This window comes from Euprymna scolopes, chromosome 5 (assembly GCF_053919585.1).
Source record: "Euprymna scolopes isolate OS-2025 chromosome 5, ASM5391958v1, whole genome shotgun sequence".
Classification (NCBI taxonomy): Eukaryota; Metazoa; Mollusca; class Cephalopoda; order Sepiida; family Sepiolidae; genus Euprymna; species Euprymna scolopes.
In genome coordinates this window covers 18,584,365-18,601,584 of record NC_136486.1, presented here as the reverse complement: position 1 = coordinate 18,601,584, position 17,220 = coordinate 18,584,365, and the positions used below count along the sequence as shown (strand labels likewise).

The 17,220-nt window shown below is 32.7% G+C and overlaps 1 protein-coding gene across 11 annotated transcripts in view; it reads right to left on the bottom strand.

Annotated features, from left to right (window-relative positions):
• Nucleotides 1–262: 262 nt before the first annotated feature.
• The window catches only part of LOC145276720 (prefoldin subunit 1-like), a 97,003-nt gene continuing 80,045 nt past the window's right edge, over nt 263–17,220 (bottom strand). For 6 of the 11 annotated variants that reach the window (XM_080127932.1, XM_080127933.1, XM_080127936.1 and 3 more), the window contains one exon: nt 14,154–14,376. In XM_080127932.1, the coding sequence (XP_079984058.1) occupies nt 14,287–14,376 (90 nt within the window). In that variant the 3' untranslated portion in view covers nt 14,154–14,286. Of the gene's footprint in view, nt 531–14,153; nt 14,377–17,220 lie in introns of those variants that run through there. The other 5 variants (XM_080127928.1, XM_080127929.1, XM_080127927.1 and 2 more) reach the window with 1 other exon arrangement.

Sequence of the window (17,220 nt, the reverse complement as noted above, 5' to 3'; positions counted from 1 at the left end):
TAAGCCACCGAAGATGTCATATTCCAAAAATCACAAATTGATCAAGTATTTTTTGTTTTTTTAACTAAAATAAAAATTTACGATTTTTAGCGAATAATTACAAACAAAATCTCGGTAATTGAATTGAGTTGATGCCCTTGAATTTTAACTCCTTCAAAACAATATGGCAGCTCCCATAAAAGAATAAAAACTGTAATACAGAGGCCTTTATTCATTTCTGGGCAATTAAGGTAAAAAAAAAAAAAAAAAAAAAAATTGAAAAGCCATTCTTATGCAAAATTTATTTAAAATTTGTGGACCAGAAAAGAAATCAACAAAAATTTTATGTTAATTTTTTGTGCATTAAAATCAACAACAATTGTTTGCTTCTTGTGTCTAAGATCAAAAAGCAAAGAATGCTTGGAAAACTGCAGAGTCGTCGTGAGGTTTTCAAATCTTCAATCGTATCTTTCTTTCATTCTTGCTTGAATCATTTCTCTTAAATTTTCTTCTTCTTCCGCGAGATTTCTTTCCAGGAATTCTTTCGTTTCCTGCAAATAATTTCAAGAAAACATGTCTTCATCAATTTAATTTGACAAAGAATTTTAGCACTGTGTCAAAATGGCTACTGCAAGTAGAAGGTAGCGATAGGGGATGAGCATGCCATGCAGCACAGAATCTGGAATTGGTAATGAATAGCGAAGTTATTGAGGTTGTCTAGAAGCATTGTTTCCTTAGTGATATTGTTGGAGCACAGGGTGGAGTAGGTGCTACTGTGATTCCAAGAGTTAGAAATGGACGGAGTTAGTTCAGGAGGTTTCTGTCATTACTGATCAGCAGAGCATTATCACTGTCGACCAAGGGAAGAGTTTATGTGTACGCAGTGTGACATATGGAAGTGAAACCTGGCTAATGAGGATTGAAGATATGCGTTGCATGAAGAAATATGAGAATGATAAACAAGAATATGATTATATATATTTTAATTGGAATTCATTATTGAGATGAGTATTATTTATTTATTGCGGACTATTATCCTCATCTTATCTTATTTATTGTTTCACAACGTTTCAGCCAACTATTCCTCTGGCCTTTGTCAGGTGATAACTGTGACAGTATAGGAACTCCGAATTTCCTAACTGCATCCTTAGCAATTACTGCCTTCCATAGTTGTTGTCTCTACGGTTCCAGTTTAGAATTGTCTGAAGATTGCGGTTTCAATCCTACCCAAAGCTGACCAGAGGATTATTTGGCCAAAAACATGTTGAGACAACAACAACTATGGAAGGCAGTAATTGCTAAGGATGCAGTTAGGAGATTCAGAGTTTCTATCCCGTCGCGGTTACCACCTGACGAAGGCCAGAGGAATAATTGGCCGAAACGTCATGAAACAACATCTAAGAAAGATGAGGATAATAGTTTGCAATAAATAAATTAATAAATAATATGATTGTTGAGTTGTATGAATAAGATTATCTGTATATCAAAGTTATTAAGGTTGTCGAGAACTTTTGTAACCTTGGTGATAACATTGAACACAGGATTGAGCAGGTGTAGTTGCAAGAGTTAGGAGTATAAATTCAGAGAATTTTTGTCATTACTAACCAGCATAGTGTTAACACTGTCATTACTAACCAACGTAGTGGGAGACTTTTGGATTTTTTTGTCATTTAATAAATTAATCACCTGAGGGTATTATGAAATTATATAAAAATTTAATATTTAAAAATATATTAATTGTCGCTAAAGTTAATGTTTTAAAGAATAACTAAATTGAATTGTATTAAAAATGCACACAAAAAAAAAAAAACACTCTACATAAAAATCAATCTTGGTTGTGGAACATTCACAAAAATCCGAACAAGTCAGTTATTTTATATTTGTTTCTGCCATTAATAAGTTTGGCTTAAATTTATTTATTTTATTATAATTATTATTATTCTAAGTTTTATTAAAAAGTTCTCTAAACATATTAAAAACGTACTCAGAAAGGCAGCCATTTATTTAAATATCTTTTATTTAAATACATTCGTTTTGTTACTTTAAAAAAATGTTTTGTAAATATATATTTTTCTTTTAAGTCTTCAAAAGTTTTGTAAATATATTTTTTAAAAAATCTTGCTTGCGAATATTCAACCATGTCTGCTATTTGACATGTTTACAAACAACCAACACCATGTGCTTGTGCCAATGTCAAGATTGAATCACCGGTGTCACTTGAAATCTGTGCTGGTCATCGCCAGTCGTCGTCTTCTGCTACAGGGTATCTATTCTTTACTTGATCCATATATATATATATATATATATATATTCATAAGTTTGGGATTCGGTTTCGATTCAAGCTGATGAACCCAAGTCATATAGATATATTTTTTATTTTTGAAATCGCAACTTTATAATATATAAAAATCGATAGAACATTAACTCTATAATAATATATACGAAATCTGCAAGAATTAAAATATATTTAAGCATATTTTATGATCTAGCTACGCCAGGCATCCCTGCTAGCTTGGATAAATACTTTTGCAGTTTTAACAAAAGAGCTACGATAACATCAGAACATTTATGCTGAATATCTACAGAATGCCAACATCAATATATTACATATGAATCAGTCCCCTGTGGAATTTCCACAGGTCCTGCTAGTTTATTAACTTATTAATTGAACAAAATTTGTTGTAAAACTCTAATTTTGTAAAAAGTAATGTTTTAATCCCTATTTATAAAATGACTAATGAAATCTCATGGAAATTCCATGATGCTTTCTACATCAATCTGTATAACTTAATCTTAATAATTAATTGCTGATAACATTGCTCCTTTTGAAAATAATGGTTTATAGATTCAGTGATTGAAAATCGATCTCTTAAGGAAATAGGTGATCAACAGAACAAAAGTATAGAAATTGAGGTTAGTAGAAAGACAATGAAAAGGAAATTGTTCACCAAGGCATGCAAAAGCAACAGAAATAGGATTGTTAATCAAGGTGTGACAGAGATTGGGACAAAAGGTCGGATATGGAGGGCGATATATTTATAGTCAATTAATGGACAGTTCAAGAGTGGGAATGAATTTTACAATAATTTATAATCTTCAGATATACTGAAATTCATTGAGAAATCGATTTAGGTTTTCGCAGCAAGCTGGTAACAGAAATCCAAACAACAGTTGAAAAACTTTCGATATGGTTGTAAGAGAAATGACGAGAACTGGACAGAGCATCCAACGTCAAATTAAACGTCATCTGACGTCAGAGCAATGAAAAATTGTAACACCCGTAGTGATCTGTTGCAGAGAGCAGGAACCAGCACCAGGTCAAGACAGAGACCTTCAAAAGGATAGGCACTGCATAGTGTAATCAGTTGAGGATTAGGTGCCAAAATTAGCTGGCACGGTATTCTTCTGATGATGTTAGTATTCGTGGCAGCCTGAATCCAGCAGTAGAACTGTTAGGGACAAAGCACCATGAAAAGTGCTAACCTTCCTTCTAAGAAAACCCATTGACTCACAGAAATTATGATTTCTGAAGTGCGGTGAACAATTGTCCCATTAATCAGCCATGATGATGTTGATTGCAAAGGCAAGGGATAAGGGTGAATTGCTTACACAGCAGTTTTTTTGTTTGTTTGTTTTTTTCTGCTATTTCGCTCCAAAGAAGACACAATGCCATTTGGATGTAAGCGGATACTTCAGGGGCACAATTTGCAGGGAGTTGATCAGTTAGAGGTCTATTCACATTATACTTGAACTTCTGCATGTCAGTATATTCAGGGAAGTAGGGAATCAGAATGGAATTTCAAAATCTAGCAGTTTGAAGGAAGAAACTATTAGAGTAGACAGCTTTCTGGTATCTAAGGACCTCAACAGTGAAGGGGTTGGATTTTGCTGCTTGTTAGGTTAGACGGAGTATTTACCTTGGGGGGAGGGGGGATTGGGTCAAGTGTTTTGAGTTTGTCGGAGCACATTCCATTAAAATACTTATAAAACAGACATCGGGATGCAACATTTCGGTGATGGGACAGAGGTTGGAGTTTGGTTGAGAGTGTGAAACCTATTAGATTGGAGACTCTTTTTTGTACCATGTCTAAGAGTGAGAAAATATGACAACAATACTCCATACACGGGCGATTGGTGCCTTTGTAAAGATATAGAATACTCTTAGATGTGAGTAATTTTCTAGCATGATAGAGAGAGCCCACTTTCTTCGCAACAAGCAGGGAGTTAGAAGGAAGAGTTTTCAGGTAGTTTATTATTAGTCATGGCAATCAATGGTTGAGAAGGTTTTTGTAATTGTGAAAGGAAAGAAGCTTAGTCTTGGCAGTATTGAATGTTAGCATCCATTAACGACCTCATTCCATTACAGACTGGAAGTCATTCTCTAAAGTTTCAGCCATCGCCTTAGATATGTATTCATTCATTTTCTTCTTGTGTCTGTTATAGAGCATAGTGCCATCAGCAAATATATCCATTTCAGAAACTATTTTATCAGGGAGGTCATTTATGAATACCAGGAATAATAAAGATCCAAGGATCGCCCCCTGCATTTATATTATGTTGTTTTGACATACGACTATCGAGGACAATCTTGATTTTTCTCTTGTCTAGGAAGGATTTGATTATATTAAGTATTTGTTCAGTAATACTGTATGATTTAATTTTCATAAGAAAATCTTCATGCCAGACCATGTTGGTCAGAAAGAAGTTTATTATCTATGAGGTGAGGCGGACTGGTGCTTGATTGATTAAGGGCTTAAAGATTTTGGCGAAGAAAGGAAGGAATCTAATGGAGTGATAATTAAGTCAGTCAGTTCTTTAATCAGAATTCTTGAAAACTGGTATCACAGAAGTAATTTTGCAGCACTCAGAAAAGCAAGATTTAGTAAGGCATTTGTTGAAGAGTTTGGAAAGAACTTCAGCAACCTCAGTGGAGCATTTGTTTATTTAATAGTATAGTACGGATGAGATCAAGCCCACATGTCTTCAAGGTGTTTAAGGTTTTTATGATATTACGAGCATAGGAAGGGGTGATTTTCAGATCACTGAGTGTGGCTTCTGTTCGCAAAGGGAAATTTGGGAGGGAGTAGTTTGTTGGGTCTAAAGTGGAATTGGAGGGCAATAGCGCACAATATATCCAAAGACAAAGTTTGGCATAAAGGTCTTCTCATAGAAAATTAATTTATATATTATTACTGTAAGAATATTAAGTATCAAATTCTTAGCTAAAAGAAAGATACAGGTTCTTGATGACTATATATCCAAACCTCTCGTTAATGCTGGTGTGCCCCAGAGGTTAATACTTGGACTATTATTATTTTTAATCTTCATATATCACAAGCACTTTCGATTCTTTGTCAAATCATCTTCAGGTGACGAAAATTAATGAACAATAAGTTGAAGGGAAAAAAGAGAATTTTAAAAATATCCGAGAACACTATATCTGAGATTGTGAAGCATTAAAGCAACAAACTCGTCTAGGTTTCAAGAATTGACCTGCAAAATTATTGCCTCATCAGTTTCCTCTCACTCTTTATCAAAATATTTTAATCTTTTGAAAGTCCACCACCTTAAATTTGTTAAACTTCTTTCTGAGCACCAGTACAGTTTTAGGCAATTTCCTACCACGAAAATCCCAATGGTCATCATTGAAACCATGTACCACACACTGGATAAGACATGTGAAACAAGAGCAGTAATGCTTGATATATTCAAGGCCCTCGACAAGGTCTAGCATGAAGGTCTTCTCATGAAAATTAATTCATACAGTATTATTGGACAGATAATAGGATCAGATACTTCTTAGACAAAGGAAAGACCGTCGGGTTAGGGTTAAGTAAAAGGTTGTTATCAATGGCCGTACATCCAAACATCTCATTAATACTGGGTGTCCTTCAGGGGTCAATACTTTAAGTCAGTAATGTGAGACACATTTGTTTACTATCCAACAGCCATGGCGAATCTCCCCTTTTTTCAGCCCCAATAACTCTCCTTTCTGTGATCCAAGGAAAATAATTATTATTTTTAGGTTGTACAGAAGCATTAGAATTGTCTAAGCTTAAAGGGGTCATATTAAAGGTCAATCTGAAGGTGAACTTAATAAAAATCTATTTTATACGCATCGGCATTTTTTTGTGCTTCTGATACAAATATATCTATCATGCATCACCATTTACATATGACACGAATCAAAGAAGCTGTTACGCCTGAAGATTCATGTTATCAGCTTAATAGCAACACAAAAATGATCAAAGGACAAAATATAACCATTAACAGATTTATTCAACAACTTACAGATTAAATGGTAAGGTAGAAGCCATTGAATTAATTATGATTAAAGTCTGTGATGTACAAAGTTTTTATACCTCCCAACTGACTTAATATTTATCCAAACAACATCTTGTTAATACAGGGTGTGCTCCAGGAGGTAGGGGTCAATATTTGGACCTTTATTTTACCTGATCTTCATAAATTACCTCCTTGATGCAATTGCATCTGAAATGATGCCACGCTCTATTCTTGATATGTGGGCAAATCGAATGCATACATATCCAAAGCATTACCGGAATTCTCTTCCTGCACCAGAAATTTAAATGTATGTGAAGAAACATCTTGCTACACAACTTCCCACTTAGGAGGCACCCTATAAATTTTGCCCCTAACCATAGTAACCCTATAAATCTCAGTGGCAATATGCTTTGTATGGGATGAACAAAAGTTAAAAAAATTGATTCAACAACTTGCAAAGCAAAATGGTAAAATCAATGTTAAAAGTTTTCACTTCTGTTGTCAGCCAGTACTTGGGGTCCGTATAAAGCAGAAGTAAAAGTTTGAAACAATATTTTGTACATCAATATTTTATATTCCCTCACATACAAATATATCATATATCACCATTTATGTACCGCATCGGTTAAAGAATATATTACATCTGATGAGACACATTATTAGCTTAATATCAACTCAAAATTGAGCAGAAGACGAAATATAACCTTTAACAGATTTAAATCCTAAAAGAAGACATCCAGTCTGTAATGGAATGGGGACAAAAATGGATGGTAACATTCAATGCTGCCAAGACTAAGCTTTTTTCCTTTAATAATTACAAGAAATCTTCTCAACCACTAATAGTAGCAATACACATGAAAAAGTTTAAATGCCTTAAAATATTTCAATATTGGTATATATAGAAAGAGCCTGATAAGCTAAGAATCTTTTTAAATTTTTAAAATCCAATTAAAATCAAGGAAGTTATGACTATTTTTATGCCCTGCGTGTTTGGATATTTTTCCCTCTTTAAGACCATATGCATTTTGTCACATTTTTTGCACTACTTTTTCAGTAAAAATGCTATATCTTTGTTAAAACACAAGACTAAGCAATGAAATTTGCCATATAAGTGTATTTTTGTGCAAGGAATCTGAATATGCTACTTAAAATCTCCAGAAATTAATGGTTTCTAAATAATCTGCAGTAAATTCACATAAATATGCTGTGATTGCTTAAAAATGCCATGTATTCATTAAAAGAAAAGAAGTTAGAGAACTCAAAGTTTAGTTGTAATGCATTTTATGTGCCAAAAACTGAAATCGAAATCTATGATTGGTTAAAAATGAATATATTGCAATATTTCTTTGGTATTATTGTAGATTTATACCTTCTTTTACCCCTCCCCATCTGACCACCTCTTCAAAATATGTGATTCTACCTTTATAGAAAATTGCATGTGAACAACTTGAAAAACTTTAATAAAAGATAAACAAAAATTATTTTAGAATTTAATGTAAAATGATTTCCCATTTTGAATCATTTCAGCGCTTTAGGGCAGTTACCCCCCCCCTTTTTCTATGATAGATAAATCTTGAGTGTTTTTTTGTTGTTGTTTTGTTTTCTAAAAGGCGATTATGCATGGTTTTAAGAGGGTCTTTGTGCAATTATGAGAAGGTAGGAAGGTTGCCACTCTGACTTTGGGTTAATGATAAGGCTAAGGAAAATTATGTGTGAACATCCTGAAGACTTGATAGAAACAAAACAAAAACAATTTTAGAATTTAGAGCGAGGGTTGGTTTCATATAAATGTAAAATAATTCACCATTTCAAGACGATCCTAGCGTTTTAGGACAGTTGACCAATTTATTTTTTGGGGAACGGGGGAGATTAATCATGTGCACTTTTCTTCAAACGGTTTTATGCTTTTTATTTTACGTTTATATGAGCTCACAGGGGAAGTTTGTTTAGTGGCGAGCTCTGCCACTTGTACTTAGCATTATTGTTAAGGCTAAAGGTTTTAGGAGGAGGCTTGCCACTTGTACCTAAGATTAGACATAGAATTAAGCGTTGTTTTTTTAAGAGGGTGTTTGATATCCATTGTGAAACTTTACAAGAATTATGACAAACAGACAAAAATAATGTTATTTAAAAAAGTGACATCCCTCTAACAGAAAACATGATGCTTGGAAAAATATCAAGTATTTAAATTCTATTTAAATATAAAAAAGAAACAAGTTTTTGCTAAAACTGACAAATTGTTAAAAAATTTGAATTAATGTTATTTTGATTTTTAATTACGTTTCATATCTTTTTCTACCGTTGTTATTTTTTAATTGAGCACCTCCTACAAATATTTAAATATTATCTTTTTTTTTTTATTTAATAATCGGGTAGATTAGTTTCCATTCGATAATAATTCACTGAAAACATTTTTTAAGGAACGAAAATTAGGAGTGTGTTACCGTTCATAATCGTACACATGAACCAAAACATCATATTTCACATTTTCGCTTGTTAAAACATTTAAAAATTTACTACTACCCAATTTTTTTTAATATTTGTATGGTTGATAACAAAATAGCTCTAACATGTAAGAATTTTTTTTTATAACCAGATTTTCAATTAAAAAAAAAAAATCGATTTGGAATAAAAATAAACAACAAAAACAAACGCCTGTTTATGCCATGTTATCACTGCTGCTGCTGATACAGCTACTATCACTAATACTACAGAAGTCTTGATTCAAATTCATAACGATTTTTTCGGATATTATGTTTTTAAATTGCTACATACCACTAGAGAAAACACTGTCCAATCATCTTTTTAACGAATAAACATAGTAAAAAGATTGTTTCATTTAATAGTGAGTGTCCGAAGAAATTTTTAAAAAAAATTTTCAATACTCGTCATTTTGAAATCTTTTTTTTAACACATTGGTCAAATGAATTTCGGACACTCGAAATTATTAAAAATGACATCTCTTTTGGCTAATTTCCAAATTTCATTAAAAATTTTTTTACAGAAACACGGTACGGATGTTTAGAAATCAAGGGTGGGGCATTACAAAAACTTACCGAAAATGCCGTTTTATGATGTTCACATTTTTATCACTTTATTTGCTTAAAAAACTCTAAAAAAATATATATAATGTATGTTATTATTTACTAATTCATTTGAAAGTATATTCATTTCTGAACAAAACGGTGGTATTTTGAAAACTTAAGTGCTTTGTTTTTTAAAATATGACTATTTTAGAAGAAACCCCTTGAAATCTGTGATTATCCAAAGCGTTTTAACGGCCATGTGTATTGCTACTAATTGCCATGGCTAATGATACATTACCTGAAAGTACTTCGTTCAAACTCCTTGGCTTAACATTCACAGTGAACATGAGTTGGAACAGATACATTGAGGGTATTGCCAAGGCTGCTGCAAAGAAGGTGGGTTCTCTCTACCGTGTTAGAAAGTTTCTTACGCCTGAGAATGTCCTGTACCCCTACAAGGTCACCATCCACCCATGTATGGAGTATTGTCAAATTTGGGCTGGTGCACCTGCTACTAATCTCTCACTCCTAGACAGAGTTCAAAAGAGAGTCGCCAACCTGATAGGTTCTGAACTGTCAGCTAGGCTTCCACCTTTGACAAAATGTTGCATCCTTCTGCCTGCTTTACAGGTATTTTAATGGTAAGTGCTCCGACGAACTACAAGCCCTTCTACCCCTTGACGTAAATATCCCCAACAAACCTAACAAACAGCAAAATCCCACCCCCTGCACAGTAGAGATCCCTAGATGTAAGAAAACCTTCTACTCTAATAGTTTCTTCCCTAGGACTGCTAGACTTTGGAATTCCCTTCTAAGTTCCTGCTTTCCTGACACGCAGAAGTTCAAGTGTAATATAAAAGACATCTTGTTGCTTAACTCCCTACATAGTATCCCTACAAATTATATCCCAGATAGTAACCCCCTACATCAAAATGCCACTGTGCCTTGTTTGGGGTGAAAATATAAAAAAAAAAACTTACAGAGCAAAATGGCAAGGTAGAAACCAGTGGGTGTGTGATGATTAAAATCTGTGATGCTTAAAGTTTTACTTCCCAACCGACATGGCAGCTCTCCCCCTGGCCCTCATGCCGGGCTTGGCCTTTTGGCCAAGATCAAATTTCACTCGTGTAGTATCTGTTCCGGCAGATACTGCAAGCAAAGACCATATATGGGGGGGGGGGGTGATCAACCCCACATATAAGACCATTGCTCTTGTGGCAATCAGTTTTGGTCAATGTAGGGGAAACCCTTCATACCAATTGTCACTATCCAGCTCCCCGAGGAGCTGGTCCCCATTTCCTCCATCTCTCCACATTAAAAAACGGCCGTGTGCCTAATTTGCTCAGTGGGCAAGCAAATAAATATCAGATCTCTCCTCTATTCCAAAAGCAATCCTTCTTCATTTCAAGGGAAATAACTATTATTTTTGTTAGATGTACTTAACATTTTTTCAGAAATTAAAGTGTGAAAATCTTATTTCGGTGTTTAATATTATTTTCTCCCAGACATTGTTCCTGCCATATTGTTTGTTTACTGAAAGCATCGTAGCTTTAATTTGCTTAAAACTCTGCATCATAGTACATTTAATTAGAAGTATACCTGTCCCAGGACTGGTAAAATTAATCTCCTCAACTTTGTACCCCTTCTATATCTCCTTAGAAAGATTAAAAAGAAGAGTGTGAGGAAACTTGGACTAATTAAGATAAAGTAAATGTTGAAAGTTCCATTCGTGTTTGTAGGATTTTCAATTTTAAACCAGCCTTTTGAGGGAAAGCCTTCTACTCTTATAGTTTCTTCCCTCGGACAGCTAGATTTTGGAATTCCCTCCATGTTACTTGCTTCCCTGACTGTACTGGCATATTTAAATGTAATGTAAACAGACATCTCATTTAAACATGGTCCCAACAAATGTCGATATACCTTGTTCGGGGTAAACATGAGAAAAAAAAATGAATTTTCAATTTTAAACAAATCTTTTGAGGAAAAGATGCTTCCACGAATGCTAGAAAACCCGCGATTCAATGAAATGACATCTTAATGAATGATGCAATAAATTTTAAAATAGTCAAGTTTATTCACCTCTGATATAGAAACTGATGTGTAGTGGTGGTATATGTGAGAGGAATATTAAAAAAGAATTAAATAAAACTTTTGTAAAAAAAACAAAAAAAAAAAACAACTATTAACATTTATTTTCTTATTACAAGTAAAGAAAAGAATCAATTCTATGTCCAAAAACGTCTTAGAGATCCATGATTGTCTTTCTGGAATGTGCAAAAGGGGACATAACTTTATTCTCCAACTCTTTGAGGCAAACAAGATCAAAGAAAAGAGTTACTTCCCTTATTAATATGTTCTCAAGATGAAAAATAATTCTATTCATTTTCAATCCTTTCATAATATTCATCATTCACCTAACAATCCATCCATTTTATTAACCCTTATCCTTGAGTGGCTTTTGACTTTGATAAATGGCTACTAATTAGTATAAAAAAATTAAAAATAAATACTTGCGTGTCTCATAGTCTGCATGAATATCCAATAAAACTTGCGTTTTATTATTAACAATGCCAGTAGAAGCTTTTTGAATATTTAAATCATGCAAGCAGCTAAAAATGAACAACCGAAAAAGTGCAGTTCACTTCAATCCATGCAAGTTAATATTCAACATAAAAAAGCATTCAGTAAATTTTAGATTTTATAGAAGCAAAAATATTACCCCTCCTCAAATAAAGATGCATCAAGTGATTTGATTTGATTTAAGAAAAAAAAAAAAATGGAATCAAATTTTTCTTGGAGACTGTTTGAAGACTTTTAACGTGCCATCACTATTTAGATATGCTCCTCAATGATGTTGTTATTATTTTTTTCTAACAAATCAACTTCAAATATTTTTTTTATTGACATTGATTTTTTTAGTTTCCTTTTGGGTTTAATTGATAACACTGCAACACTCAAATAAAGGAGAGAACTTGAATGCCTACTAGACACCACCCTCAAGTGTCTCCGGTCTCTCTGTATAGGGGTTTGTCAGGACACAGACCCTGACATGAGCATACTTCTCACAGGAAATAAACCCTGACCAAATATTAAAAAAAGACAAAATGAACAAAAGTATAAACAAAAGAAAATACTGCCTTCATACCAATTGTCACTATCCAGCTCCCCTACTCCCCGGGGAGCTGGTCCCCATTTCCTCCATCTCTCCACATTAAAAAACGGCCGTGTGCCTAATTTGCTCAGTGGGGAAGCAAATAAATGAACAAAAGTATAAACAAAAGAAAATACTGCTAGGCCAGCACCCAGGATAAAAAAGGTCTCCTCAATTCGTTCATGCACCAGACGAGAAGAGGTAAGCAATAGTGCAAACCTTCATTCCTTTGAAAGTTACAATATTGATATACCAAAGGCAAATGGGGATTAGCCCATGAAAAAAAGACACCCCCCACCACCACCACCAACAACAACTGTAGCAACCAAAAGAAGGAACAGAAAAGGCTTAAAAGCCCCGCGATGGACTGTTGCTCAAAAGAAAGTACTGCTGTTTTGCTACAACTATTCAAAGTTTGAAAAGTGGAGCAAAACATCAAATCAAATGTTACTTGAAAGAATAAGAAAATGTAACCTACTGGAGGAAAAAAAAAAAAAAATGCACAATGGCATGGAAAATCTATTTCTGGCCTTTTTGTCAAACTAGGTACAGTTTTTTTGCAAAATTGTCACTTTCGATAATTTTACAGATTATCTTAGTGATGAACATAGTGAGAGATTCCATCAAGATATTTCAGTGATCGAGAAATGTTTTAAAGGAAATGTTGGTAAACTACTGCTGGAATATAAACAGGGAGGATGACATTTAACACAAGAAAGCTAAAAGGACAAATGTTTTTCATTCATAACCAATAACAATAAAATATGATTTATAGCACATGAAAACGGTGCCTAATCTAGAGAAATAAAGGTCAAATTTAGTATCAGGATATTTTTTTTACACAGAACAGGTCTTATGTGGCATGTATCTTTTTTTTAAACTTGATATTTTAATTGATTATTTAATCCATTCATTTGATGAGATGTCATTAAAATAGTTAGAAACCATTAAAAAAATACTCTGAGCCATAAAAAGATGGTAAGAGATAATTAAAAATGATGATTGGTCATTAAAAAGATTTCTTACAAATTTATAAAATGTTCCTTTTGCAAGAGTTAAGGGAGTAAGAGTATAGGGAACAAGAGTATAAGAAACAAGAGCATAGGTGTGATACTATAAAGTGGGCTTTAGGTGGACTTGAGTCACTAAGTGCTGAAGGGGGTGGGGGCAATAGACAAAGGAACAGGAAACAATAGATAAGAAGTAACAAACAATGAATCTCTAGGTATTTTTAGATCGAGCTTTTTAGAGTTGACAGGACAATAGAAACCTATAGATAAAACAGAGAAGGGCAGCTTTCGGTAGCCGGAGTGGGGCAACCTCAGATACCAACGTAGAGGAGACAGTTAGTTGACAACTAGATGCCCATCGCAGCGGATGGAAGTTGGACAGTTTCAGAGTTGACTGTGAAACAGAAATAGAGACGAACGTAACATCGATACAACAGGGAGAAGACACACACACACACAAACACACACACACACAAGTCCAACAGTCAATTATATGTGAACATTGGCATTTGTGTTTTTCCTTTCTTTGTTCCACGATTTATCATATTTCTACTTTTGTGAAACAACAGTCGCCAGCGAGAAAATGACGATCCGGCTATAAGAGGAATAGTCAAACGAAAAATCCACAATACACGACGTTGGGAGTCGGCGATCTGTCGGGGCCGCGCACGTCTGGTCACATAGGAAACAAGAGTAAGCCAGTTCAATTTGGAAACGGTTTTATTTTACCAATTAGCTGAAAAAAAAAAAAAAAAAAAGAAAACAGGAAAAATAGGAAGAATGATTTGCGTAAAAGAATCATAACTAAAAGAGTTGAGAAATGAAGATGAGTTCATCACTTGGGAGTAGCTTGTTTTGAGAGGATCAGTTCTCGAAGGTTGTCTTCACTTTCCTTGATGCTTCGTTCAAGATAAGTTTTATTACTCTGAAAAAGAAGAAAAAGAAAATGACATTAAAAAAATAAATTCAAAATTGACATAAGTTTTTTGTTTTCCTAAGTTGCAGACAATTTGTGGTTGGATTCAAAGGAAAACGTAATTGAGGATTTAAAGATTCTATTTTGATATCGTTTAAAAAAAAAAAAAGATGGATGTATACCATCCCCAACAAATCCTATCAGCTTGTTTATTATTTTAACTGCCAAAAGATGATGCAGATTATATTTAATTCAATTTTATACAAATAAGTACAAAAACGGTGAAATCCTTTTTGAAAATCGATATACTTCTGATTTTTTATGAAATTTAAATGATACATACTACACATCAATTAAATATTCCCAAATTTCAGTTTCTTTCAAGTATTTTAAGTGTCACAACAAAGACACAACCTTTTATTTGAAAATTCCATTGAATTTCATCCATATTTATTAAAATCCAGTTAAGCAAGATTCTTTAAATTTTAATTTCTTCTGAAGATCACTTTTAAGATCTTTAATCTTAAAAGTGAAGTTCTTCAGAAGAACATTTTTTAGATGAAAATCATGTAATGGATTTTAATTGAAATTAGACATAAGGTTTAGTATAATTACAAGAGATGTTCCAAAAGTAAGACCACTTTTTTATTCCGACCAAATGGATCAGAGGGAATAGCAAATTGTACTGTTATGATGACTGAATTTATGCATTATTTGGCATTACATTTTTATATTAAATTTATATTTTTGTTGTTTCTTTTAATTTCTGTCAAGTTTTTTGGTGTGTTTAATTTCCTAAAAAGGGTAGAATCACATTTTGGAGAGGCAGGTGAGGGCAATTTAGCAGGTATTAATCTATAATAATACCAAAGAAATCTTGCAATATATTCATTTCTAACAGTTCTAGTATTAGATTTTAGTTTCTTGTACATAAAATGCATTGTAATTCGGCTTTCTAACTTGTTTTTTTTAATGGATACATTTTTTATAATATCGCAATACATGTGCAATTAGTGCAGATTACTTGGAAACCATTATTTTCTGGAGATTTTCAGTGCCATATTCGGATTCCTTGCACAAAAATGCACCGTGTAAAAAATGTAACAAAGCACACATGGTCTAAAAGAAGGGAAAATATCCAAACGTGTGAGGCATAAAAAGTTATAGCTTCCTTATTTTTAGTCAGATTTTAAAAATTAAGAGATTTTTTCTTAGATCACCAAGCTCTTTCTATATATGCCATTAAGATATTTTAAGAAATTTCAATTTTTTCATGTGTATTGCTAGTTGAACAATTAATAAGTTTGTATTATTTGGATTATTCAGACTACTATTCTCATCTTCAGTGTTATTCACGACAACATCTTGGCTGATGTAACCTCCGATCTTATTTAGGTGTATCTTCAATAACTGACCACCCCATTAAAACCTGTCATGTGCAGCGAACTTCAGCATGAACTCATTTTCAATTCTGAATTGTGCTCACTCAATATTCAATCTAAATATCTTGGAGACTATTCACGTTCATTTGAGGAGGCCTTCTCACTGTAAACAGAGAGAAGGTCTCTTAGGTTTGATCATGATTAACCTCTAGGACCTTCGAAAATATAACGTGGCTTTATTTTAATCACTTCCGTTTTGTTTTTGTTTTGTTTTTTTTTTACCCACGAACAGAATGCAACATAACTTTATTTTAATAATGTACATATTTTTCATTTTTCCTTTTTAAATCCATGGATACAGGTTTGAAAAAGCAAGGGCAAAAACGGTCAGCTAACTACCCCCTTTATTTGTATTTCCTATTCCCCCTCCCCTTATTTTTTTTTTAAACGTTTTTTACATATTTTACTTTTAATCACGAATAATAAAATTTTTTCCCTCCATATATATATATTTGTTTTCAGAAAGTTTTTAGATGAGACAAGTCATTGGTACCGTCTCATCTAAAAACTTTCTGAAAACAAAAAATATATATATAAATATGCTCTTATTTTCGGATTTTCCTTATAATTGAGCACTCTGATGGATTTCTTTTTCCAAAAAAAAAAAAAAAAGAAAAACTAATTTATATATATATATATATATATATATATATATATATATATATATATATCGTTAGAAATTCAAATTTAAGTTCATTGGATCAGTAGAAGTGCTTTGAGTCCCACTCACTTTGGATCTAGTTTCGAATCTTGCCAAGTTCAACCACGCTGATATGTGCTATAATGATGAAACATGTGTACATGGATATATATATATATATATATATATATATATATATATATATATACACACACACACATTTGATTAAGCGGTTATAGTCAGCTAACATACTTCCTAACTTCTGGCATAGCACTACTGGAATCAGTGACAAGGCAAATCAGTTCCTTCAATTTTATTGTCCTTCAGTATTTCTATTGTGAAGTGATTTATTGAAATAAAACAGAAAAAATGACATTCTTGAAAAGTATACAATAAAAATTAACAAAGTTACACAGATAAAAATAACACAATTAGTTTTTATTTGCACTTTTCATAACAAAATTTTAAAAGTTTTTATTTTATTTCAATATTAAAATTGAAGCCTACAAAATCATAAAAATAAGTTTTTTAGTTCAAAAAATAATTTTTTTATTAGAATTTATATAATAAATATGCTTATGAAAGTAAAAAATAAAATTATTGAAATCAAAATAACGAAATTATTAAAATCAAAATAACAATTTGAAACATACAAAAACATATCTGATACATAATATTCACAAAATAGTTTTAAAAGATTTTAAAAAGTGTTTTCAATAATTCTTTAAAAAAAAAAAAGCAAAAAGTGTTTTCAATAATTCTTAAAAAAGA